Source organism: Triturus cristatus, chromosome 1_2 (genome assembly GCF_964204655.1).
Source record: "Triturus cristatus chromosome 1_2, aTriCri1.1, whole genome shotgun sequence".
Classification (NCBI taxonomy): Eukaryota; Metazoa; Chordata; class Amphibia; order Caudata; family Salamandridae; genus Triturus; species Triturus cristatus.
In genome coordinates, this window is record NC_140580.1 from 1,190,113,798 (window position 1) to 1,190,140,579 (window position 26,782).

Sequence of the window (26,782 nt, forward strand, 5' to 3'; positions counted from 1 at the left end):
GGGTCGCTCCAGCAATATCGAAGAAAACATCAAAGATACCAAGCCGGCACATGGAGGAGAGTCTTATGCGGAAAGGATTGTTTTCAAAAGAGCAGAAGCCACAAAGTAAGCGGAGACGGATTCCGAAAAGGGGGACAACTGATGCCCCAAAGGTCACAATGGCATCGACGCCTAACGGTCGGCTCAGACACATGGGTCTCGACCAAAGGACACTAATGGGGGCAGACCTTTCTAACAAGCCTAGAAGGAGGCAAGTGCAAAGGAGTTTCTGAAGGAAGGGGTCAAGGAGGCAAAGCACATGGAGCCGATTACCTTTAAGAGGAAGCCCTCCTTGACCACTGATGTCAAAGGTTCGCTTGAGGTTGAAATGACAGTGCTCCTGCAGCAGCAGGAGGAGGAGTTAGACTCTCTCGTCCTTTTTGTATCCCAACGAGACCCACAGACCTGAGGGACTTGGGAGAAGAGTTCCCCGACATCGATGTGCCATCGACACCGGAACAACACTAGGAAAGCAGGAGTACCTTTGATTACAAGGAGAAGAGTCCAGCGAGGCAGAGAAACAGAGCTGCTCTAGATGAGTGGCAGGATCTGTATAATCCCCTGAGGGAGTAGAAAGCTACCCTTCGAGGCCCTCATCCTCAGATGACCTATCCATGAACTATGGATTAACCAAGAAGGACAGCAAAGACGTATGTGGGGGGGGGGTGTCCAGCTAGAGGAAGAGAGGGAGGAATCATGCTTCCTTCTCAAAACCCTGATGCCATTTCAGGCAAATTTAAACATGCCCATGCTCCTCAGCATTACAAACCAGGTCAAGAAAGCCTTCATGGAACCTGCCACAGCTCGGACGATTACTCCTAAAGTGTAGAAAAAATCTAAGCATCCCACTCGACCCCCAGTACATCAAGGGAAACCTATCGGCAGACTCTATCATAGTTGCCACAGGCAGGAAAAAGGAACAATGCCCCCACGTTGACCGGCCCACCTCCAGAGAAGGAAAGCAAGAGGATGGACCTGGTGGGTAGGAAGATGGAAAGGGAGGCGGTGACGCAATGGAGAGTTGCAAATCCCAACACTTTCCTCAACAGATCCAGCCACCAACAACGGGAAGAAATGGAAGGATTGCTGCAACAACTCCCAGAGAAGGTCCACAAAAGAGCAAAAGCAGTCATCCAGGAGGGCAAGAACATTGCCAACTCCTTCCTTGAATCGATGTTGGATGGAGCGGACACTGCCAGCAGACCGCTGTGCATGGGCATCAGACTGAGGCGGCACGCATGGCTCAGCATCTTCGGATTAAAGGCTGAGGTACAGTCTTTATCATAAACATGGCGTTAAGAAGTGAGGCTTTCTGTGGGACCACCGTGGGCGAAGCACTTCAGCAAATCAAGAAAGACAATGAAACAGCAAAGGCCCTTGGGTCCTTTAAGCTCAGGGGGTCCTTCAGGAGGGGAGGTATCTCCAACAGAAGACCAGAAGGCAGAGGGGGGTTTCTCAACAATCCAGCAACACCAGCAGCAGGGCTTCAACAACCGGCTGCACAGCAACCTGCTCAGCAGCAGTGGCAACATCCGGTGAGCACAGGCTTTTCGCAGAAAGCCTAGAGGCAGTGGACAACCAGTAATGGGAGGAACTACCAAGTGATTCAGACTGCCAACAATCCGCCACTTAACAGGGGGGTGAAGGGGGGGGGGGGGGCTTTCTCCAGGAATTTCAACAATAATTAAGTTCCGAAGCACACGAGCAGTCTGTATAGTAAGGATAAATTAACATGGGTAATCTAAAATGAACTGGTACGGTCCATAGCAAGTCTTTTTTTCATACTGGGATTTTATTCTTTGAACATTTGCAAGTCTTGATACATACAAACAAACCGAAGCAGCCAACACTTGTTTCGTCCTTCGGACTTTTTCAAGGCTGCAGACAACATATACATCTCAAGCAACACAGATTCAAGGTTCAAGAGAGCCGAAAATAGTGCCCATTGGAGGCAAACCAACCATTAAATGGTGAAAGGATTCGGAGCGAAGTGTGGAGAAAGACACGATGCATGCACATTAAGAATAAAATCTAGGGCATGAAAACATGAATTGCACGTCTGGAGTTAGAGATAGGAATAGGGATCAAACCCACGACCAGCGAACACCACAGAGAACGGAGTTTGTGTGCATTAAGTTAAAAAACCGACGTCCAATGCTGAAAGTGTTAGAAACTTTAAACAACTGCCAGAATTTTAGAAGTGAATGAAAGTCTGCAATACCTAAAAGGCTTCTCAGAACAATGCAGTAATAAGCTAGGTGGCAATTTCCATGTTGCAACCCCCCCAAAAAATATGAAAAGATCGATCGGCCATAAAAGCGAATGCGTCTCTCAGTGGAAGTATTCCTGTAAAACAGGTAGAGGGAAGTTGTAGTAGGAGAAAAGTCAGATGAGGAAATGCACAAAAGAGCCATACAAATAAGGTACAAATTAAATGTAACTAAACGGTCACTAAAACTAAATATCACCCTACACATGTTTAGAAAAGAAGCTAGACTCCAGCTTGGGTACAAAGTGAATGTAGCTGAACACTCACAAAAGGGTAGGTGATTGGACACATGCTTAGGAAAGAGGTTTAGTTCCATTGCTTAGAAGAGGAGTTCGAATCTATTAAATGGTGCAACAGTACCAGCAATAATGATTACAAAGCAGGACCGTCCCTAAAATTACAAGTGAGGCATTACGGTAGAGTCCAAACAAGCAGAAGAGAACAGAGTGAGTGTAGTCCATGTGTAAACAGTCGATGGCCGAGTCAGTAAAAAACAGTATCTTAAATGCGCCAAAAAGCGGCAGCAACAGCACAGCGGTATTTAAATATGGCCCTAACTAACTACGGGGAAGGTTCATTTAATAGCACTTTGAAATCGCCATCCATCTGTATGGAAGAGCGGCCCGGTTCCATCAAAGCGTCCAGTAAGACCGGTAACAGGGTCAAAATCGGCACCATACCTGAGAGGTGTAGGTGAGGCGCTACTGCATCGAGCCCAAGAGAAAAGGGAAGCACAAGTAGTGTATGCGAAACAGTCTATGGCAAGAATCATGTGGCCGAGTCAGTAACCCCAAAAAGGCCACACTAAGCCGAAAAAATAAAACATCTGTTAGCTGCCAAGATAAACGGCAACCACAGCATGAAGAGAACAGAGAAACTAAAGTAGGGGATGTGCGGCTCCTGCCCATAGGGTACCAGCATCTGGGGAGCTGCTAGGACTAGGTCAGCACCGGGGTGCATGGTGGGCTGCCAGAAAAGCAGAGAATATACCAAGCGGCCCAGACCTATACGGGAAAAGTAAAATAGGACTGGAAATCCCTCTAACATGCTCGCCATATTTGGCATAGTAAAAAAAAAAAAAACGCTCTCTGCAGAAGATGCGAGCTGTCAAATCTCCAGATCCATGTAAAGAGGAAAGAAGTAAAGATTATAGAAGAACCAAGTGCAGTTAAACAAAATGAAATATAATATTTGTTTAGAGAGCAGCGTAGAAAGGTGCGCTCACCAGAGCATAGCAGAGGATTCTGTTAACCCCCTTATATTTACACAGCGTATGTGAAACATGAGTTGTGTGATGCTAAACACATTGACATCAAGCACAGGATTGTTTGCTGAGAGCGGCATTACTGTGCATATGGTGCATACATGATCGTCTCCTAAGCAGCAGCGCTATATACATTGCAAAATGAGAAATGAAAGCAGAGGTAGTGTCTTTATCATGAACATGGCGTTTATAAGTGAGGCTCTGCGGGACCGCCGTGGACTAAGGACTACAGCGAATCAAGAAAGACAATGCGGCAGGGGACAACCCGTGAGGGGAGGAACTAGCGAGGGACGCAGGCGACCAACGACCCGCCACATAACACCGGGGGGTGGGGGGGGGGGGGACCATAGGAGGATTCCTCCAGGAACTGAGGTGAATCACCTCGACAATTGCATCTTGAACATTATAGAACACGGCTACTGCATCGAACTCACCAAACCACCGCCTCATGTCTCCGGAAAGATAGGACCATTAAGGGAAGAATTCGCACAGTTGCGAGACCAGGTCAAAAAGCGAGTCGTAGAGAAGGTCCCACAGAGGGAAACGTGCGGTGGCCCCTTTCAGCATTTTTCCTAATACCAAACCAAGACCGAACACTGAGACCGACCCTAGAACTTGGGCACCTAAACAAGTTCTTGTAACGTTGTCATCTTGAAATGTTGCATTCAAAAGAAGTGGTCCCGCTCCTAAGAAGGGAAGACTATATGGCCACATTAGACCTAAAAGATGCCTACCTTCACATACCAATGAATCACACGCACAAGAAATACCTCTAATTCCTCGTGTACACAGTACACTTCCAGTAAAGACTGCTACCCTTCAGTATAAAATCCGCACCACAAGTGTATTCACAAAATATCTGTCCGCAATGGCTGCACACCTGAGGAGACTGGTTATACATGTCATCCATACCTGGACAACTGGTTGGTAAAGGCAAACTCTAAACAAAAATGCCACAGAAACATGGAAACAGTCATCAGCATGCTTCAAATTTGTGTTTTTACCACAAACTACAAAACATTATCACCACTCTCGGAGACAGCAAAGGGGTTCCTGGGGGCAACATTGAATTCAAGGACAGTGCGAGCAAACCCAATCCCCAGAGTATCCGCAATAGTGAAGGAAACTCTCCTCGACCAAAAGGGACAGTCTGACAGTGAGGACTGTCCTGAAAATGGTGGGCGTAATGGCTTCATGCATCCCTTTCATGCCACATGCAAGAGTATACATGTGACCCTTACACAAATGGATCTGCAACGAATGGTCCCAAGTCTTGGGGAGCTGGCAGGATCTAGTGCTTTTGCAATCCGATTCAGAAGGAGATAGAATGGTATAACCCGATGAATGGTAGTGTGGATAGACCTTTCAAATTACCAACTCCCAAACTGACCATAACAGATGCGTCCAACAAGGGCCAGGGAGTGCATATGGGGAATCTTAAGATCCGAGATCTCCGGAGCCCCGTCGAAGCTGCAAATCACAAACTATCTGGAACTAAAGACTGTCTTCTAGTGCTGAAACACCTTCAGGTGCATTTGAAGGGGGCAGACATTGCTTCTACAGATGGACAACACAACTATTTTCCCCCCGCTTTTTGAGGTAAAACAAAGTCCGTTCAAAGTGTTAAGGCTAGATATGGAAGTGTGATCCAATGGAACATCACCCTAGTAGCGATGCATCTTCCCGGGAAGCAGAACACCGAAGCAGGTAGGCAAGAACACCTCCCATGAACGAAGTAGGAACTGCTGCTCAGTGTTCAAACAGTGGCGAACACCAAACATAGACCTGTTTGCAACCCCGGAAACAGCAAAATGGCTCAACATAACATCCATTTTTCCACACCACCAGTCCGAAGGGAGTGCCCTGTCGATAAACGGATCAGGGAGATTTGCCTACATCTTTCCACCGATTCCCTTGCTCCAAACAGTTCTTGACAAAGCCAGACCACTAATAACGTCGGTCATACTAATCGCCCCGCAATGGGCAGACATGCATGGTACTCGGATCTACTAGAGATGTCCAAAGGACAAACCAAGGCAACTCTGGATCTGTTAACCATGTAGAACAGAGCAGTGCCTCACCTGGAGCCAGCCACACTCAACCTAGCGGCGTGGTTCCTGAATACTTAGTTTGGATACCTTCAACTGCCCCCTTGGACAGTCGAAATCCTGAGGGAGGCAAGAAAACTAAGCACCAGAAAGTGCTGCACAGTGGACCAGACACATCCACTAATGCAGACACCAAGAAAGACTAGAAACAAGGACCGAACACGAAATGGTTGTTGCGTACCTTACCCACCTACTACACTATGGCCTGACCTATGCATCACTAAAGGTCCAACTGGCCGCCATAGTTGCGTACACAAGGGGAACAGGTAGCAGCCTCTTCACACTGCCAGTATAGAAAAGATTTCTGTAAGGATCAGAAAGTAGTGCCACCAAGAGCAGCTTCAGCACCCATGTGGAATTGAATACCGCGCTCGCGCTACTCCTGGCAGAACCATTTGAACTAATGCACAAGACGGAATTAAAGGTTCGAGGCATGTGGGCTGCTGAATTCATATCTGTGCATAGATCGCCGCCTAGTGTTGGGTCCGGATGTTTGCACGTTGTTGTCCTGGAAGAGTCTTCGAAGTATCCTTGGATAGGTGACTCCTCCCCTGGACTACAGTGCGCATGGGCATCCTCTCCATCCTCAGATTGTTTTTTTCCGCCATTGGGTTCGGATGTGCTATCTTAGCTCAAGTTAGGAAAATATTTGGTCGAGGCCAAAAGGCCTTTAGTTTGCGTCGGTACTGTTTATCGATCGGGTTTCGATAGCATTTGGTTAGTTTACTAACTTTCAGCACCGACTTCTTTCGCATTTACCTGTCCATCGACTACTTCGACGATGGAATCCAGGACGCCATTCAAAAGGTGTCCGGTATGCAATGCGAAGTACCCACACATCGACGTCCATCCGGTGTGCAACAAATGCCTTTCGCCGGACCACGACGAATCGACATGCATGGCCTGTGCCCGGTTCCGTTCCAAGAAGACTCTAAGGAACCAAAGAGCGGCGAGACTCTAGGCGCGGCACGCGGCACCGGCCCCAACAGACATCTTCGACGAGGCCGACGTCGAAGAATTAGAAGTCATACCCTCCAGCCCCGTTTCCGAACACGACCCCGGATCGGACGAGGGCGACGAGTCACTCTTCCACAGAGGTGAAGACGACACCGAGGTAGGAGACGAGGAGGAGGCCTTAGGGGCCGAAGAGAGTAGCTCCAATGATGAACAAGGCCTACCTGTTCAAACCGAAGAAACACCAGCGCCACAGCCTTTGGCTCCGGTCGAGGGATCGCCTTCGGGCCTTACCCGAGACCCATCCCGTAGTTCTTCGGCCCCGCCCTCGGGCCCGGCCTCGGACGTTCAGCGGCAGCCATTGCTGCATAAGCCAGCTGGTTTCCTTACCACAAAACCGAAAGCTGCTCCGGTTCCTACGAAACCGAAACTGAAAGTGGCGCTGGTCGGATCGAGGCCTTCCACGCCTTCGACGCCAGCGCAACGCGTCGGCACCGACCGCACCAAGAGGGACTTCGGTGCCGAACTGGAATCGGGCGAAGTCGACAAGCAGAAAAAGGCCATCGGCACCGAAAAACCTACTCGGCTACCGACGCCAGCAATACCGCCTGCTTCGCCTCGCGTCGCTCCCTCGACGACGCCGATGCCTCACCTATCGAGGACGTCGACGGTGATCTCCACACCTCGACTCGAGGACCCGCCGGCACCGAAAAAATCCACGCCCGGCTCTACGACCCTGCCCGGTGCCAAAGCCTCAAAGACGCCCCAAGTGCGGCCTGCTGCGACGCAAAGCAACAAAACCACGGCGGCCCTCAAAGACCCGTCGGGTTCCGGCCCGATCGGAGCTCCAGCAACCTCTACGGGGCCAGCCAACATTACCTTCGGCTTGCCTCCGTCCACAATCCCGAAGATGTTCCAACTCAGGACATGGGTTACCCAGACTCCGGTTCCACCGGACGAGACGTCTCCGTCACGTGTCATCGACGCCGACACTGGCAGGATGATTCTCCACGACCGAAGAATAACTTCGGAACCGCCATTGGACCCTTTCAGGATCCCACTAAAAAGGAAGCTGCCGGTGGAATCAGAACCTCTCCTTTATGAACCGTTCCATTCCTCCTACCAGGATCCACACCGGTTCTCCCCCACGCGCTCCGACACGGATGCATTGGAGGACTACATGGATGACCAAGCACCCTACCATGTAGACAATGACCCTGATGACCAGCAGGACCCTGATCAAACTTGGGGCGACCCTGCAGACCCCAGTGCACCTCTCGATACACAGGACCCACAACTCTATGGGGCAAAAACATCTCCCACGGAGGATACTGCGGCGTTCAACGCTCTTATTGAACGTGCTGCAAATAACCATGGGGTACAGCTTCACTCTGATACCATCGAAGATGACTTTCTAATGGACACTTTTGCATCCTCTGAAAGACATGTAAAAACTCTGCCAATGCTGAAGGGGGTCCTCAAACCAGCTAAGGACATTTTCAAGGAACCCACCAGGGCACGAGTGATAAACCCCAGGATTGATAAAAAATACAGATCAGCACCTGGGGATCCTACTTACATCAAAGGACAATTACCACTCGACTCCATCGTCGTAGCGAATGCTCGCAAGAGGGCACACTCGCAAACGACGGGTGACGCTCCTCCCCCGGACAAAGAGTCCAAGGTGCTAGAGACCTCCCGCAAGCGAGTTGCCGCCCAGGCTGCCAACATATGGCGCATAGCCAACACTCAAGCGCTCCTGGCTCGCTACGATAGAGCGCCCTATGACACATTGGAGCAACTACTCCAACATCTCCCTGACCAGTTCAAAGAAGGTGCAGAAATTCTTATCAGAGAGGGACAGCTACTCACAAATGCTTCCATCAAATGTGCACTAGATGCTGCAGACACGGCTGCCAGGGCCATAAACACAAGCGTCATGCTGCGACGACATGCCTGGCTACGAATCTCAGGCTTCAAGCCTGAGGTACAAAACAACATACTGAACCAGCCCGTCAACCCCGACTATTTATTCGGCCCAGAGGTTGACACCACCCTCAAAGATAAAAAAGGACACGGACACTGCAAAGTCCATGGGCGCCCTCCAAACTCAGTCCTGTCAGAGCGGCTCCTTTCGTCGCCCCGGAAACAAGGGGGCAGGTAGAGGACAGGGGTCACAACAAACGTATAACAAAGGCAATACACAGACCACCTACGATAAAAACACCCGAGGTGGATATCGTGGCTCCAGTACAAAGGGCAGAGGACGTGGCTACGGCAACACCAGGTCCTCCCCCAAGAACAAGCAGTGACGCCCTCTCCCTTCCTCCCGACCACATAACACCTGTCGGGGGAAGACTACAAAGGTTCCTGTCCACGTGGAACTCCATCACCACGGACAGGTGGGTCAAAGATATTATAAAATACGGTTACTGTCTGGAGTTAACCTCCACTCCACCCACAATACCACCAAGAAACCGTCCTATGTCCTCAGAGCACTTAACGCTCTTACAGCAAGAGGTGCAAAGTATGCTTCTAAAAGGCGCTATAGAGGTCGTCCCCATCCACGAGCAGGGTACAGGGGTGTACTCCCTCTACTTTTTAATTCCAAAGAAGGACGGCTCGCTCAGGCCTATATTAGACCTGAGACCCCTGAACCAGTACATTCTTTCAGAGCACTTTCACATGCTCACCCTACAGCAAGTCCTTCCGCTTCTCAAGCAGGGAGACTTCCTAGCCTCACTGGACCTCAAGGATGCGTACTTTCACATACCCATCCACCCCTCACACAAAAAATACCTCAGGTTCACTGTTCAGGGGCAGCACTATCAGTTCAAAGTCCTTCCCTTCGGCGTGACGACAGCGCCCAGGGTTTTCACGAAGTGCCTAGCTACGGTGGCAGCACATTTACGGAGGCAGCATATACACGTCTACCCCTACCTAGACGACTGGCTCGTTCAAGCGAAGTCAGCCCAGCAATGCGCAAGCCACATGTCCCGCACCATTCACCTTCTTCACAGTCTGGGATTCTCACTAAATTACCCAAAGTCCCATCTCCAGCCCGCACACGTACAACAGTACCTAGGTGCGACTATAGACACTCTGGCGGCCACAGCTCAGCCAAATTTAGTGAGGATCCACAGCATACAACTGCTGATCTCCAAGTTCAAACCCAATCACTCGCTTCCAGCGCGAGTGTTTATGCAGTTGATAGGCATGATGGCCTCCTGCATCTTCATAGTCCCGCACGCGAGGTTACATATGCGCCCACTTCAGGAGGGCCTAGCACGTCAGTGGAATCAGGCTCAAGGACAGTTGAAAGACCTAGTGTTGGTGAGCGGTCGGGCATACAACTCTCTGCATTGGTGGAATCCACAAAACCTTTGCAAGGGCCGACCGTTCCAAGAGCCTGTTCCGCAAATAGTACTGACAGCGGACGCGTCTCTCCAGGGATGGGGAGCTCATGTACTCCACTACACAGTGCAGGGACTATGGACGACACAACAGAAGAAGATGCACATCAACCTTCTGGAACTGATGGCAATCTTCCTGGCCATGAAGGCATTCAAAGTACATCTGTGCAACAAAGTCGTGTTGATCCGGACGGACAACATGACTGCCATGTACTACATACAGAAGCAGGGAGGAACACACTCTCCACAGTTGTCTCATCTGGCTCAGAGCATGTGGAAGTGGGCCATTCAGAGGAACATGTTCCTCATGGCGGAACACCTCCCTGGCAAGGACAACCAGATGGCGGATCTGCTCAGCAGACACAGCCACCAGATGCACGAGTGGGAGTTACACCCATCAGTACTCCAACCGTACTTCCAGCAGTGGGGTCATCCAGAGATAGACCTATTCGCGACAAGCGAAAACGCAAAATGCCAAAGCTTCGCCGCCAGATTCCCACATCCGCAGTCGCAGGGCAATGCGATATGGATGAACTGGTCCGGCAGATTTGCGTACGCTTTTCCCCCAGCGCCGCTGATACCGCTGGTGGCTCGCAAACTACGACAACACTCCCTGACACTCGTCCTAGTTGCTCCCACGTGGGCACGCCAGCCGTGGTACACCACCTTCCTCGAACTTTCCGTGGTGCCGCATCAAAGGCTGCGGATCAAACCCGCGCATTTGACGCAGAACCATGGAGAGGTTCAGCACCCAGATCCGCAACAGCTGAACCTGGCGATCTGGCTCCTGAAGTCCTAGAGTTTGGCTATCTCAACCTGCCACCTGACTGTATGGACATCATCAAGGAGGCCAGGAGACCCACTACCAGGGCTTGCTATGCAGCCAAATGGAAAAGGTTCGTCATTTATTGCGGTAATAATGACATCAACCCGCTGGACGCATCCATCCACAACATCATCTGTTATCTCTTACACCTATACCGATGCAATCTGGCGTACACCTCTATACGTGTCCATTTGACCGCAATATCAGCCTATCTGCAAACCAGGCAGCACCTCTCTCTATTCAGAGTGCCTGCCATCAAAGCATTCTTGGAAGGGCTCAAACGAGTCATTCCACCTAGTCACCCACCGGCTCCAATGTGGAACCTCAACTTGGTCCTCACACGCCTGATGGGTCCACCCTTTGAACCTCTACACTCATGCGAGATTCAATTCCTTACCTGGAAAGTGGCCTTCCTAGTAGCGATTACTTCCCTAAGAAGAGTTAGTGAACTCCAGGCACTAACCGTTCAAGAGCCATTTATTCAGGTTCACGCCAACAGGGTCGTACTACGTACCAACCCCAAATTCATGCCCAAGGTAATATCGCAGTTCCACATGAATCAGACTATTGAACTGCCCGTTTTCTTCCAAAACCCACAAACTGTTGCAGAAAGGGCACTACATACACTAGATGTACGGAGGGCCCTCATGTACTACATCGACAGGACTAAACCATTCAGGAAGACAAAACAACTGTTCGTTGCCTTTGCCCCACACCACAAAGGTAACGCCATCTCCAAAGCAGGGATAGCCAGATGGATAGTTAAGTGTATTCAAATCTGTTATCAAAAGGCAAAACGCACATTAACTATTCCACCACGAGCCCACTCAACACGTAAGTTGGGGGCTTCCATGGCCTTCCTAGGAAATATTCCCCTGCATGATATATGCAGAGCAGCCACATGGTCCACTACACACACATTTACAAAACACTATTGTGTAGATGTGCAGTCAAAACAGCAGGCAGCTGTAGGACAGGCTGTTCTCAAGACACTTTTTCAGACCGCTGCAGCTGGCACGGGTAGCCGCCGCTAATAGAGGGCACTGCTATGTATTCTATGCACAGATATGAATTCAGCAGCCCACATGCCTCGAACTGAATATGCTACTTACCAGTATGCATCTGTTCTTGGCATGTAGGGCTGCTGACATTCATATCGCCCTCCCTCCTCCCCGGCGCCTGTCGCAGCTGCAGCTCTCAGAATTACTGCAAGCATGGTCATCACTTTCTGTATCTACTCCATCACTGCCACAATGGCGAAAAACAATCTGAGGATGGAGAGGATGCCCATGCGCACTGTAGTCCAGGGGAGGAGTCACCTATCCAAGGATATTTCGAAGACTCTTCCAGGACAACAACGTGCAAACATCCGGACCCAACACTAGGCGGCGATCTATGCACAGATATGAATGTCAGCAGCCCTACATGCCAAGAACAGATGCATACTGGTAAGTAGCATATTCATTCCTAACCCTAAAGACAGCCTTCCTAATAGCCATCATGTTACTCCGCAGGGTCAGCGACCTGCAAGAACTGACAAAGAACCATACCTTCAAAAAAACAAGGACATGATTGTCCTTAACAAACCCACACTTCCCTACCCAAGGTGATATTGCCAACCAGACCATCCAGCTGCCCGCCTTCTTTCAGGACCCAAAGACTCGGATGGGGCACTTTTCATACTTTAAAAAACATACTTTTTATATGCCTTTGATGCGCGGAGAGCACTCATGTGTACTACCTATATGAGACAAACCACCTCTGCCTTCCTTGCCAAGGCTAGCAGCGGTACACCAGTAACCAAGGGGAGAGGCTATAGCCCATCTGCTAGGGCGGTCAACCTCAAAACTGGGAAACCGGGTTAGTCTCGGCAATGACTCAACATCTTGTGATTCTGAGCAAATCACTTAATCTCCTCATGCCTAAACAAAATGAGTGTGTCCTTATTAAATGCAACTCGTGCTCATGCAAAGAGCTCTGATAACCGATACCTGCGGGTTAAGTTTGCATTATATAAAAACAATTGCTCGATGGATAGTAGAAACTATCAAGATGTGCTGCGCAAGGGCGGGGAAGACTCGTCCCACGTACCCCATGGCGACCTGCAACCCTAGCATTCCTAGCAAACGTACTGCTTGCCAACATCTTCATGGCTGCAAACTGGGCATCCCTACACACCTTCATGGGACACTACTGCGTGGACATCCATCTGAACAAGGAAGCACAGGTGGGACTGAGCTACTATGATACCTGTTTGCCAGTTCACCCACATTGCAACACAATCTTCCCAGAGAACCAAACACCAGTGGGTAATCCGATGCACAGCATGTGAATCCAGAGAAGGATTCATGCTGCAAAACAAAATGGTAACTTACCAGTATGAGTAGTTTTGTGGCCTGAAGAGTTTGCTGGATTCACATGCGACCCTCCTGCCTCTCCAGAAATGGAGGAAAAAGCAACTATTAAAGATAACAGACAAGGGGAAGAAAAGAAGAAAAAAGGAGCTAGGAAAAAGATTCTGAAGATGGCGAGGTACCGGATCATCCAGGGTGCCGTCTGACATCACACAAGGGATGCACTTGGACTACCAAATGGTGGCCGATGCCCAAATAGCAAAAAAAACAGAAGGACCAAACCGGATTCTGGACCCAACCACTAGATGGCAAAATAGATGCACATTATGTAAATCAAGAAACCTCATCAGGCTGTAAAACTACTCCTGCTGGTAAGTCACCATTTTATTTTCTTTGATAATGGTGGGCCTCTGATTACCAGGGTAAAGAGCAATCTGCAGGCCCCAGGGCATGGGACTCTACTGGTCCCAGTTTAAGGGAAGCCCTCTGGTGGAATTCATTACGTGCAGAGGAGGAGTTATTGAGCTTTTCATGAATATCCGTTTGTGAGATGAAGTTGGGGGAGAGTTTGAGTGGGGGGTGGAGTCAAGTTATGTGTTCTGGGGTCTTCTGCCTCACTAATATGGTGAAGAAGCAATCAGATTACATGTTTCGGGGTGAGCTGAAACTATGATTTGGAACTAGTTTTGTGGCTTTGACTTCTGTCGTGTGGTAGGTTTGATATTGCTTGGTTTTATGATCGGTGTGCATTGTTGATGGGAGGTTGGCCTCATGCTATTTTATTTTAGTTTCATTATTATAGAGTTTTCACCCCAGGCAAGGCACTGAAGTGTTTTTGGAGTTGTGTAGTACACCACTCCACTGGCCTGTCGAGGATGGACGTGCCTGCCTTAGTCTGGGCACTGTAGATGTTGTGCATGAGGACCAGAGTTGTGCCCTTGTTGCTCTTGTTGCTCTGTGTGCACATGCTTGAACTTGAAACTAAAAGGTGTGGCATCGGATGCTAAAGCATAAGATGTGAGACCTTGCAAGCGATGAGTTCCTACAAGTGGCCTTGCAAGCAAGTCCCCTACCATGTGATGTTGCTGTCTAGGAAAGCTTGAACAGCTGGGTCTGTGAGTGATGTGGTGTGTGGTGTCCAGTTGAGTCGATGTGTGGAGCATGAAGGTGGATGGCAAATTGCGATGCTGGAAATTGTACGTTTGTGTGATGCCAACAGGTGGTGTTGGATGGGGAGAACAGTTAATCAGGTAATAGTGCAGTGATTGTTTTTTGTTTGTGTGTGGATATTACTGTCTTTCGCAGGATTTGTCTGTGCTTTCAAGAAGCTAGAAATGGAGTGTAAGAAGATGAAGAGGAGAGAAGAATGAAGTGGTTTTAGGAAGATGCTGGATATGAGGACGGGGAAACGGAGAAAGCAAGGAAGTGAATTCAAGAAAGCAAATGAGAATCCAGTACAGAGCGTGGAGAGCAAAGGGAGAGAGCAAAAAAAATAGACTAAGCAGGAGGGCAGAGAGCAGGAAGAGGAAGCAAGGAGGGGACTGGAGTGGAAAGAAGTTAGAATTAAGGTGAGTTGGGTGCACATAAGAGGAGGTGAGCAGGAAGAGGGTGACGTGAAGGTGAGGAGGTGTAGAGTGCAGGCATGGACAATGAAATGTAAAATGTATTTGTCTTAATTGTGGGTTAATAGTGTCTTCATTGTTTGCGTTAATGCACAGGTGCCTCACAGTAATATCAATTGTGCCCTCACCACCAGGCCAATCTATTCTCTTCTCCTATCCTTCCCACAGATATTGGTGAACCAAAGGATCTGTGGAGGAACTGCCAGCTCCCTGCGGGGTCACTGGTGCCACTGGCCACAGCCTTTCGGCCCAGTCTGTCCATGGTGGAAGGTAAGGACGTGACCACCTCAGCCCAGTCTTTCCATGGTGGGAGGGTAAGGGCATGACCCCCTCAGCCCAGTGTGTCCATTGTGAAAGGTAAGGACGTGTCCCCATCAGCCCAGTCTGTCCATGGTGGAAGCCTTCGCCCTTTGATGCTACAAGGAGTACGGTGGGACCTACCTGCGGCAGTGGAGGCGGGGCCTGTCCTCAACAGAGGGGCTTGATGCTGTGAGGAGGGTAGTTAATATCTGGACCATGGAGCTGGTCTAGTGGGAGCGTTTGGATTTGTACTTGACTATGGAGGTCAGGACTGGAGCAGGTGCAGAGGGTGGGGGTAGTCAGCTGAGGGGGCATGTAGGGTTTTAACAAGGGGTTGGTGTAATGTCTGGTACCAGGGGAGGCGGGTCGGTTGGAGGGAATAAGGAGAGTTAACCCTGTAATGAGGGCTTCAAGCCAGAGGTTGACCTGGAGCTTTGGACTCGTGCACTATGGTGTATGAGGACTGGCATTCATCTACAGGCGAAGAGGAAAGAGAAAGTGGGAGCAGAGAGGGTAAGAGTGAGACGTGGTGTCTCAAGGTCCTTTTTTTTACATTTTTTAATTTTTTATTATATATACCCAGATATCATATCGCAATACAGTATAGGATTAGAAAATGTCATAGTAAACACGTAATTACATTCAGGTTGACCATATCCAAATAAAGCACTCAATAGTAATATTTGAAGAGCTGGGTGAGAAACAAAGTGAAGATTATTAAATAAAAGGATTCTATGTGGATAAGGAAATACACGGGTGCCTACATTGTGATACTTTTAACTGTCACATTCATGAGCGATGATATATAGGGGTCGTCAGGAAGCTTGCCAAATCATGTAACATCATTGGAGATCGTATGTCTGAACTGGAGGCTAGAGTGGTTATGACAGAGTCAGACCTGACAGGCACTCGAGCAAAGACGGAAGAACATAAGGCCCTATTGTAGGACATTGAATGGAAGCTGGAGAACCACGAGAACCGGCAGAGGAGGAATAATATTCACGTGTTGGGGGTCCCGGAAGGTAGTGAGTGGTCGGATGTCAGGGCCTACATAATCGAGATATTTTAATCGGCATTTCCGGAATTCTCTGATTGGAACTGGTCCCTTGAGATTCAGCAAGCTCAACGTACCCCCTTTAAGCCAAAGTATCCACGGAAAGAAGATTCAAAGCCCCGAGCGATCTTTGTATATTTTGGAAACTTTCTGCTGTGCCAGGTGATAGCAGAAAAGGCTAGGCCTAAGTCAAAAAGATCTAGTGGAGGGGGGTGTCCTTTTTAGTGCGCCCTGACTTTTGTCACGCTACAGTGGAAAAGAAGTGGAGGTTGAGGCAAATGATCAAGCGTTTCCAGGATAAGAACATACAAGCATATTTAATGAATCCAGCACAATTGAAAATCTACTGCGATGGTCAGACGCGCTTTTCTTCGGAAATCAAGGCGAAAGTTTCTGGAAAGTCTGGACAGATCAAAATTAACTGGATTATGATAAAGGATTTTTTTTTTCTTTTTTCTCTTTAAGCTAGCTCAAACGGATGAAATGTTGAACTGTAACTGAGATGTATGAAAAACAAATCCGTGCAGGGGTGCAACACTTTAAGTTGGGTAACATAAGACACGGTAGAAACAATTATCACAGGTTTCATTATAGAATTTAAGGATGTTTTCACAGCTTCGGTCGGTCTTGCTGCTCTAATCTCAAGCACAGACGCAAGTCTGAGCGCTTCACCAGGGTGGTGGTGGGGGAGGGGTGAAGGGGGAAAGGATGGGGGAGGGGTTGGCCCCAAGCAGGGGGGAGGTGGGGTCAGAGGGGAGGCTGGGGTGACAGGAAGGGGGATAAAAAACAAGATAAATTCTATATACCCAGATTTGAATATAAGGTTCACGAAGTAAGTAAATGCAAGACAAGACTATGCAGGTAGATATGGATGGTGCAAGGTACCCAGGAAAGGATGGGTAGAGTAAATATCTGTACGATAAACGTTGGGGGATTGAATGACCGGAATAAAAGAATAGTGTTGCTGAGTTTGTTAGAACAAAAAACATAGACATTTTATGTATACAAGAAACCCATGTTCCTTGGGGGAAAAAGGAGTATGATGTATATGAGAGGTTATAATATGGTGGCCTGCACATCCCAGACCTCAAGTATTCGGGGGGGGGGGGGGGTGGTTGCGATTTTTGCAAAAAATATAGTGGGAGCGAAACGACAGGCTTCTGATGCATTGGGGCGTTGGGCAGTGGCTGAGCTAGATGCGGGGTTCACTATCTGTGCAATTTATGGCTCAAACCAAGACGACCCCGAGATTTTAGAGCACCTCGAGATAGAATTAGCTACCTGGTCGGGTCCTTTAATTATCTGTGGTAACCTTAATATTTCTATTAACCTAGATAGCAGTACAAAATATGTGGGGCGGAAGCCTAGAGTGCATAGGGCTTTATCTTCCCTGGTTGACAGTCACAGCCTTGTGGATGTCTGGGGGAATAAGAGCTAATGATCCAGGATTCACTTATTATTCTTTTCCAAATAAAAAATACATGAGACTAGATTAGATTATTTCTTTGTACCTAAATCATTTTATTAATAAGACTGGGGTTAAAAAGATACCGAAAGAAATCTCAGATCATAATCCTTTAATTCTCGACATTGAGGTAGAGACCCTCAACAATAGATATAACAAATGGACATTTGACAAGAAACTTCTTGTAAACCAGCTCTATATAGAATATATTAGGATTTGGGCTCAAGAATTTTTCGATATTAATAGATATAGCGTCCGCCGCAACATGGTTTGGGACACTTTTAAAGCCTCTCTAAGGGGTGAGACTGTTAGCTATGTTGCAAGAAATAAAAAGGAAAATCTCCTAGAAAATGAACGATTGCTAGCTGAGCTTGCAAGGGCAGAGGAAGATCATACAGCCTTGTGAGCTCAGGGGCAAGAAGCTACAGGCACACAATTGCTGATGGTTTCCCTCAAAGCGGAAATTAACAGTCGGCTTACTCAGAAATCGGCAGAAACATATCAGTCACAACACGGTAAATTTTATGAGACTGGTGAACAAGTAGGGAAATTACTGGCGCTGTGCACTAGGCAGGAGAATGTTAAAAACCACATAGCGGTTATAAGAAAGGCGGGCCAGAACTATTCGGAGACTGAGGATATTCTCAGGATATTTCAGGAATATTATCAGTCGCTGTATAAAGAAGAGGGAGGGATTACCCAAGAAGATATACCAAGTTTCATAGAATCTGAGTTAGGGCCTCTGCTGGATAGTCAGACTAAAGAGGAGCTAGACGGGGACTTCACGCGAGAGGAGGTATTGGCAGGGTTACAGGAGTTACCATCAGGGAAGGCAGCTGGGCCCGACAGCATCCCTCGAGTTTTACAAGCAGACTCAGATGGTTATAGCCCCATTAATTTATATCTATTTCTAGGGATACAACATAGCGGACAGGTACCCGAATCTTGGAGGGAGGCAGATATCCTTGTCTTTCATAAAAAAGGTAAACCACCTGATAACCCATCATCATACAGGACCATATCTCTGATCAATTCAGATACCAAACTATATTCTAAGATATTGGCTAATAGGTTGGGGAGGATTATTTGCCGTCTGGTTTCGCCCTGGCAATACAGATTTATTCCCTGCAGGGGTACGACCGACCACATCAGACGGGTGTTAACATTATTTGATATCCAGGCCGCTACGGGGGGTCGGATGGGCATGATCCTCCTCGACGCAGAAAATGTGTTTGACCGCGTGGCATGGAGGTTTTTATGGAGGCTGCTAGAGCAGAAAAGTTTTGAGTCAAAAATTGTCAAGGCAAATAAGGGCAATGTATTTTAATCCTAGGACTCTGAGTAAGAGAGAAACTGAGGTGAGCGCCTTATTCCAATACCACATCAAACCAAGTTCCAAGTGTTCCTTAAGGAAAAGGGGTTGTTGGAGAGTGTTAACCTCTGAAGCGGGGGAATCCCAGGGCTCTGCTGCGGCAGATTCAGTCTCAATTGTGTTGGAGAATGAGGAGCTACCTCCAAGGACACTAACCTAAAGGGGGCTGCGCAGTGGCACAGCGTCGCGGTGGAAGGGACACCCAAAACAAAGGCGCCTCAAGGGTCAAAGTCACAAGACAACAGAATGCACCAAACCTGCACACTTCGCCTTGACTCCGAAATTGTATCTAGATAGGAGAAAGACCAGAGTTTATCTGAAGAGAAGGGCATTATTGACATCAAAAGGAAAAAAAATGCAGGCTTGAAACTGAATTAGCTACCGTACTGCAAAAAAAATAATTTGAGGACTCAATGCAATAGTTAAGGATTATCCTTAACACCAGAGAGAGTAAAACAAGGGAGGCAGCCTCCATAGATTTAGAGACCCTGTGATATCCAAAACTGCAGAAGTAAGAACAGGACGATTTATGTGAAGAGTATGAGCAGCCTATTATAGGGAAAGCGTCACAGGGAGAGGAGGATACTTGGCAATGCCTAGAAGCTGACTCCTCTGAAGAGGAGCTTAGCTCATACCAAGAACATCACTCTAAGATGCCCGTGCAATGCAGTTGTCAAAAGGACTGCAGCTACGTATGGGGTGCAGCTGTAAACACTTCTGCCTTCGCAGAAGAACCACCAAATCCTACCCATGCATCTTAGAATCAAAAGGTGAAAAGGCCTTCAAAGAAGCTGCGTCATCAAAGGCAATCATACAGAGTAGCGAAGAAATAGAAGCGCCCTAGCCAGGACCCTATGTTCTTGCGGAGAAGTGCCTAAGCTGACTCCTAGTGTCTCCAGCTAGGAGTAGGGCCCACACTCCAGCGTCCACAGGCCCACCACCAAACACACCAATCTGCTAGATGCTGTGAGTAGGAAGATGGAGAGGTCGGTGGCTGCCACAACACAATCCCTAGGAAAGGACTTGCATGCAACATCTATCAGAACAGTACAGAGAACGAAGGCTGTGATAATGGAGGGCAAGATGTTTTGTAATACACCCCTCCAATGTGCCATGGATGCTGCTGGCACAGCTGGCAGGCAGATGTGCACAGGCATTATCTGAGGTGCAACTACTTGGTAGGTGGTTCTGTGGGGTATTGGCGCTCCTGGGCAATACGCAGGTGAGTATACACTAGTAATGAGTGAGGATTGCGGTGCAAAAGGGTAGGGAGAGCCACGCTCCTCCCCAACGTGTGGATATCCACTGGTAGAACAAAACAATCCCCCTGCGCATGTGAACAGCAAATAGATTTGAACAATAACTAATTATTGATGTAATCTAAATACTGTTATCGTGTTCCTGGGATTGTTTTTTCTTTTTTTTTTTGTTTTACTGTCTGAGGTGCCTTGCCTGACTCAGGGCTTCAGGCTAGATGCTGGAAATACAGGTCTCCATCAGTAGCATGCCTTCACGGGTGAAGCGTGTTGCGAGCTACAGTAGACCAGTCCTTGCAGCAGATGGGGAAAGACTGGCACCGCCAAGAGAATGTGAGCCCTGCAGTCCATTGGCTCTTTAAGAGGGTGCTCCACTTTCTAGGAGACCGATGGGAAGACCACGTTTCCAACCAATGCAGCAGAAGACACGCAAAAAAAATCCATGGAGTCCACCCTCAAAGCTCAAGTCCACAATGGCAACACCCAACTCAGGCATGGCATTCCTTTCGAGGCAGAACAAGACGGACCTCTAGATGCACAGGTACGCCCAGCAAATGACTCATTGAAAGGCCCCAACATCGATTGCCAGTACTCCTTTAAGTGGAGGCAGATCAGCTCCGGCAAGTGGAGGTGAACATTATAGAACATTAGGGTTATTTATTCCAGGTCAATGAAATATCGAACAAGCCAAGGAGCCGAGCTTGCAAGAAGAATTGAGCTGTTACAAAAGCAGTTTCATGACCTTGCCAAAATATGCCAGTTGAGGTGTCGAGAGTAGAACAGATCCATGGTGTGTACGGCCTATTTTATCAGTTTAAACCAAGATCTTGACACCAAGACTTGAGATTCCTGAAGAAGTTTGTCAGAATACATTCAGTATGACCACTCCGCAGAAAGTAGTCATGCTGCCGAGGATGGGAGACTACATGCCAACCACAGCCCTCCAGGACACCTACTTCAGTATCCAGATGAATAGCAGCCACAGGTAAAACCTCAATATTGTGCTACGCAACGCTCCGTATTGGTTCAGAGATCCACTGTTAGACTTGGGGGTCTCTAGTTGGCACAGGTATGCACTTGTGACAAATAGGGACCCTCTCCTCTAGTCCGAGTAAGGGGGTACACTCCTAAAATAACCCCTGCTCACCCCCTTGGTAGCTTGGCACGAGCAGACAGGCTTATCTCAGAGGCAGTGTGTAAAGCACTTGAGAACACATACAGTAACCAAGTAACACTACAAATGGACACCACACAGGTTTTATATAAAAAATAAGTATTCTTTATATAGATTTACCACAAGACCATTTAACGACAAACACTCAATACTGTTACTTTAGATGGTAGGATTTTGCTTAGTTATCTTAAGTTCTTAAATGCGACACTTTAAGTCAATGTACCTTTTAGATGCGACACGGAGGGGAACGAAAATGTTGCAACCATGTTGATGCGATGAAGATTTTGGTGCAAAGAAATAAAGAAGTGAAGGTCTTCCAGATGCGGCACGCTTCTCCGATGTTGCGAGAAGACTCGATGCTTCAGCTGCGACACACTTTACGTGATGCGACGACAGTGGCCTTGGCTTCGACACTCTTCTCCGACGTTTGAGACGCTTCCGCTCGATGCGATGTTGCAGCAGCGACACCCCTTTACTTGATGTGACGGCAGCAGCTCCGACGGCGGCACGCTTCTCCGTGGATGCGAGGCGCTTTTCTTGATGCGGTGCAATGCGACAACTACGATGGCTGCGATGGCGACACGCTTCTTCGGTGTTGCGAGACACTTCCTGGATGATGCGAGACGCTTCCGCTCGATGCGATGCTGCAACGGCGACACACTTTACGAGATGCGATGACAACAGCTCCGACGGCACGCTTCTCCTTCTTGAATCGCGCTTCCAGCTCCTTGCGACACGCAGTCCCTCAGAAGGCCCAACAACAGCAGCAGGCACTTCTAAAGAACTCTGGGGAGCTGGGGGGTGAAGTCTGTTGTTCCTGAGACTTCAGCAGGAGGCAAGCTCTTTTCCAAGCCCTTGGAGATCCTTCACAAGTTGAGCAAAAGTACACACAAAGTTCCTTTCTCCTCTCTTTGGCAGACAGGCAACCACTGCAGGCCAATCCCCCAGTTTCAGGGATAGTTTCCCCCTCAGCTTCTTTTGGTTCCTCCCTCAGCAGAGGTTCTTCTTGTTTTCCCAAAGTGATCTAAATTCTTGGGACCAGGGTCCCAATTTTTATACCCAGAAAGCCTTTGTCCTCTGAAGGCAGAGGGGCCTTTGCCCAGTCCAAACCAGTCCCTGAGCACTCTGTTTACCAGACTTCTCCTTTCCTTTCACAGTGTAGAGCAGAACCATCAGCCGCCCCACAGGAGGTGGAGCCAGCATATTGGAAGGCAAGTACAGCCCTGGAGCACTTTGTTGACAGGGTTCCTTCTCTTCATTCACTGTGCAGGGCAGAGACAGCCGCTCCCCAGGAGGTGGAGCCAGCATTGTGGAAGGCAGGCACAGCCCTATTCAGGTCCCAGGTGCATCTCCTGCCACTCATCTAGATGCAGATCTCTCTATTTACCACTGGTACACCTCACCATGTCTCCTGGAATTCCCCAACCCTGTCACTCAAACTCCAGACAAAGGAATACACAGCCTAGCAGAGGCAGGTTAGACAAGAAAATGCCTACTTTCTAAAAGTGGCATTTTCAAACAGTGTTAAATCAACTTCACTAAAAGATGTATTTTATCATCCTGAGTTCAGGTATACTAAATTTGAATTTCTACCATGTTCTCTGAGTCAGTTAGGATTATAAAATGTAATAACCAAACTGCCCATTCTGGCCTATGGAGAACAGGTAGCCTTGCAATAGTGAAAAGCGAAAATGGCTGTAATTCACTATTAGAACATGCCATATACACCAGGGCATGTCCTAACTTATCCTTACAATGCACCCTGCCCTTGGGCCTACCATAGTGGTGTCTGATATGAAGAAAAGGCAAGGTTTAGGGACTAGAAAGTGGGTGCACTTGCCCAGTCAGCATGACAGTACCAGACTGCACACAGGCTCTGCAATGGCAAGCCTTAGACACACTTTTACAGGCTGCTTCTGTGGGTGGCACAACCAGTGCTGCAAGCCCGCTAGCAGCATTTGGTTTACCAGCCCTGGCACACTCAGTGCACTGTACTAGGGTCTGACAAGTAACCCAAACCAGCCAATCATAGAATCACTAACACATACATCAATTTAAAATAGGGAGAGCATATGCACTTTAGCACTGATCAGCAGTGGTAAAGTGCCCAGAGTCATAAAACAGCCAACAGGTCAGAAAAAATATAGGAGGAAGGCAAAAAGTTCAGGGATGACCCTGCAAAAAGGTCCAAGTCCAAAAATCACTGATGCACAACATGCACTTTCCAGGAGACTTAGAAGGAAAGTGACTTCAGAGAGAAATAGATAATGAAAAATTAAATGGCAAAGAAATAAAGGGGGGCATGGCGTACCATACCATTTCACGCCAAGACCAATAGGCATAAAAACTTGGGGAGGATTCGGAAAAGCTAAAACTGAGATTAAATGAGACCTTCTATTGATGACATTGAGCGAGAAGAGGATATACACAATCCTGTGTCGCCACTCCCATCCATAGGTCATTGCCATGTTTCGTTGTGCAGTTCAGACCCGCAGAGGCCTTCTTTGGAGGCCAGATGGAAGTCATGGTTGTTTTACCACAAACACGAAGTTGAATGTTGAAGTGAAATCCGTACTTACCAACGATACAGCAGTCTTATTACAAGTTATCGATGTATAAGAAACACAAACCATCACCTTCAGATCCACCAAACTTTAGATAACAGTTGGAGCCAGACTGGCTGATTGTGAGCACAGCTAGGGAAAGAGTAGTCCGGACCCCTGCACTCTGTGCACAGTAGAGCCACCTAGTGGTAATAGCATGTACAGGGCAAGCTTCCTACATTGATGGCAGCGGTGGGATGCAAGACTTCGACATTTGTTGTACCAGTTGGTTGGTAATTGATTTCACTGAGGAAATCCAAATTGTATTCAGACAATTTTTATTGCTTTTTGTCCCCTACCACACCCCTCCCCCCCCCCCCCCCCCCCCCCCCCCCCACAGTAAATGTATTAAGGAGAGAGTTAGGGCCTTGGTTAAGCCCCCCCACTGTTTAGAAACTTAAGACTTTAAAGTAGTAGTTTCAAACCTCTAATAAGACACCACTTACTTTAAACACCATGACTGATACTGCAGGGACCAGCTCGTAGTAGCTCAACCTGGGTCCCTATGCACATCTTTAAGTTTTGCAGCGTGAATCTTTCTGGATTCACTATGCTGTGCATTATTCCGCGGTCTGGTGGTTGGGTCCGGATTCGTAGTCTTTCTTTTGTCTTTTTTTTTTTGTAGCCCAGGTGGGCTTCGACGTCCCACCATTTGGTGTACTTCTCGTGACGTCGGCATGCTTCCTGCGGAAGTCCCACCTTGGGGCGCCATCTTCAGATTCTTTTTTCCGCCGTTGGGTCTGGATCGTCACCGAGAAGCTCCAGAGTTTTTTAACGAAGAAAGAAGAAGAGCACGAGTTTTATCGGAGGAAAATTTAAGGAGACTACAGACAAAGAACATCGAGCCGGGACGACGACTAAGGAGGAGAACCTCGATCTTCGACGTCCAACGGAGAATGCGCACTCAGGAACTCTGAGCGCAGGAATGGACAAAACACCTTTTAAATTCTGCCGTAACTGCCACCACAAGTACGCGCAGAAGGACCAACATCCGGTCTGCAACCTTTGCCTGCCTATCGACCACGAGAGCAAGGACTGCAACGCCTGCTCCGCCTTCACGCCGAAGACCCTCTAGGTGAGAGAGAGGATGAGGAGAGCCAACTTCAACATGGAAGGCAAGGGTAAGGCCCCGTCTCTGTACGACCTGGGCCTCTCCACCGACGATGAAGACAACATCGCCGAGGGACCTGATGACTTCATGGTGGCAGAGACCGATAAGAAAACGTCTGACAAGGTAGGAGAGACGTCAAGCACAAAACCCCCGAAAGGGCCCCGAAAACCAGACACTGACTCAAAAAAACCAGCGTCAAAGTCCTTGAAAGGAACACCGGCGCCGAAAATTTCGACGACCGCGAGTGGATCCAAGGACGAAAGGCCCAGCGGATCCTTCGAGAAGGACTCCCAGGTGCCGAAGGCCGCCGAAAAACAAAGTTCGTCGAAAAAGGCCCACGAGGTTGGTCGTTCGACTAAAAACAAGGTCGTGTCGACGCAAGCTCCGTCAAAGGCCAGCGCTCGACGCCGAGCATGCCTCCGAAATGGAGAAGAAAAAGAGAAGGCTCGACGCGGAGATGGAGAGCATCCTTCAAAGGAAGGAGTTTGACGAAAAGATGAAGAAATTTACAATCGCAACGAAACCGACTGTTATCGAGGTCAAAGACCAGGACGAGTTCGATGCCGAAGAGCAGTCGAAAACTCGCGAAGAAGAGGAAGATGACCTCTACTATGAGGGAGAAGAAGAGGAGGAACAGCAATCGAACTACGGCTAGGCGCCGTCTACGACGCAAGACCTGGAATGGCAGGACCGCGACGCCGAAAACCCAGAAGAGCCCGTGGAGACTTCTCCTTCGAGGCCTTCGCCGGCAGATGATATTGGGGCTTACAACATGGTCGTAAAGAGCGCGGCTGCAGCTTTTGGCGTGAAACTAGAGGAGGAAAAACCGAAAGCGGACTTTTTACTCGAGACACTGCTCCCCATCCAAACTAGGAACCAGTTCCTCCCCATGCTTCAGAGTGTCATGAACCAGGGGAAGGAGGCGTTCAAGGACCCTGCAACATGCAGATCCATCACACCCAGAACAGAGAAAAAATATAAGCATTCCTCTCAGGACCCTCCATACATAAAGGGATCTGTCACAGCAGACTCCATTATCGCATCTACAGCCAGAAAGAGGGCCAATGTTCCGGCAACCTCTGGTCCACCCCCTGACAAGGAGAGCAGAAGGATGGACCTCACTGGCAGGAAAATAGAGAGAAACACAGCAATGCACTGGCGCATGGCGAACTCCAATGCACTACTGAACAGGCACCAGTACCAACATTGGGACGAGATGGGGGACCTAATCAAGCATCTCCCCGAGCAATACCAACAAAGAGCTTCGCATCTAGTGGAAGAGGGGAAGAATATAGCAAATTCATGCCTTAAAACCGCGTTGGACGGAGCAGAGACGTCAATCAGACTGATGGCAATAGGAATCACTGAAAGGAGGCAGGCCTGGCTCAGAATTTCAGGATTCAAGCAAGAGGTACAGAACATCCTGAACACCCCTTTCAACCGAGAAACGCTGTTCGGGGCACCAGTCGATGAGAAACTCACCCAACTCAAAAAATAGAATGAGACGGCGAGGTCCATGGGGGCCCTGCAATTCAGAGGGATGAGAAGAGGTACCCCGACACGGAGACCTTACGGAAGTGGAGGAAACCAGCCGGGAA

At 48.5% G+C, this 26,782-nt stretch overlaps 1 protein-coding gene across 2 annotated transcripts in view; it reads left to right on the plus strand.

Moving 5' to 3' along the window:
* FPGS (folylpolyglutamate synthase) overlaps positions 1 to 26,782 on the plus strand; it is a 353,517-nt gene that overhangs the window by 157,585 nt on the left and 169,150 nt on the right. For both annotated transcript variants that reach the window (XM_085614139.1, XM_085614140.1), the window contains one exon: positions 15,018 to 15,119. In XM_085614139.1, the coding sequence (XP_085470265.1) occupies positions 15,018 to 15,119 (102 nt within the window). The remainder of the gene's footprint in view (positions 1 to 15,017; positions 15,120 to 26,782) is intronic.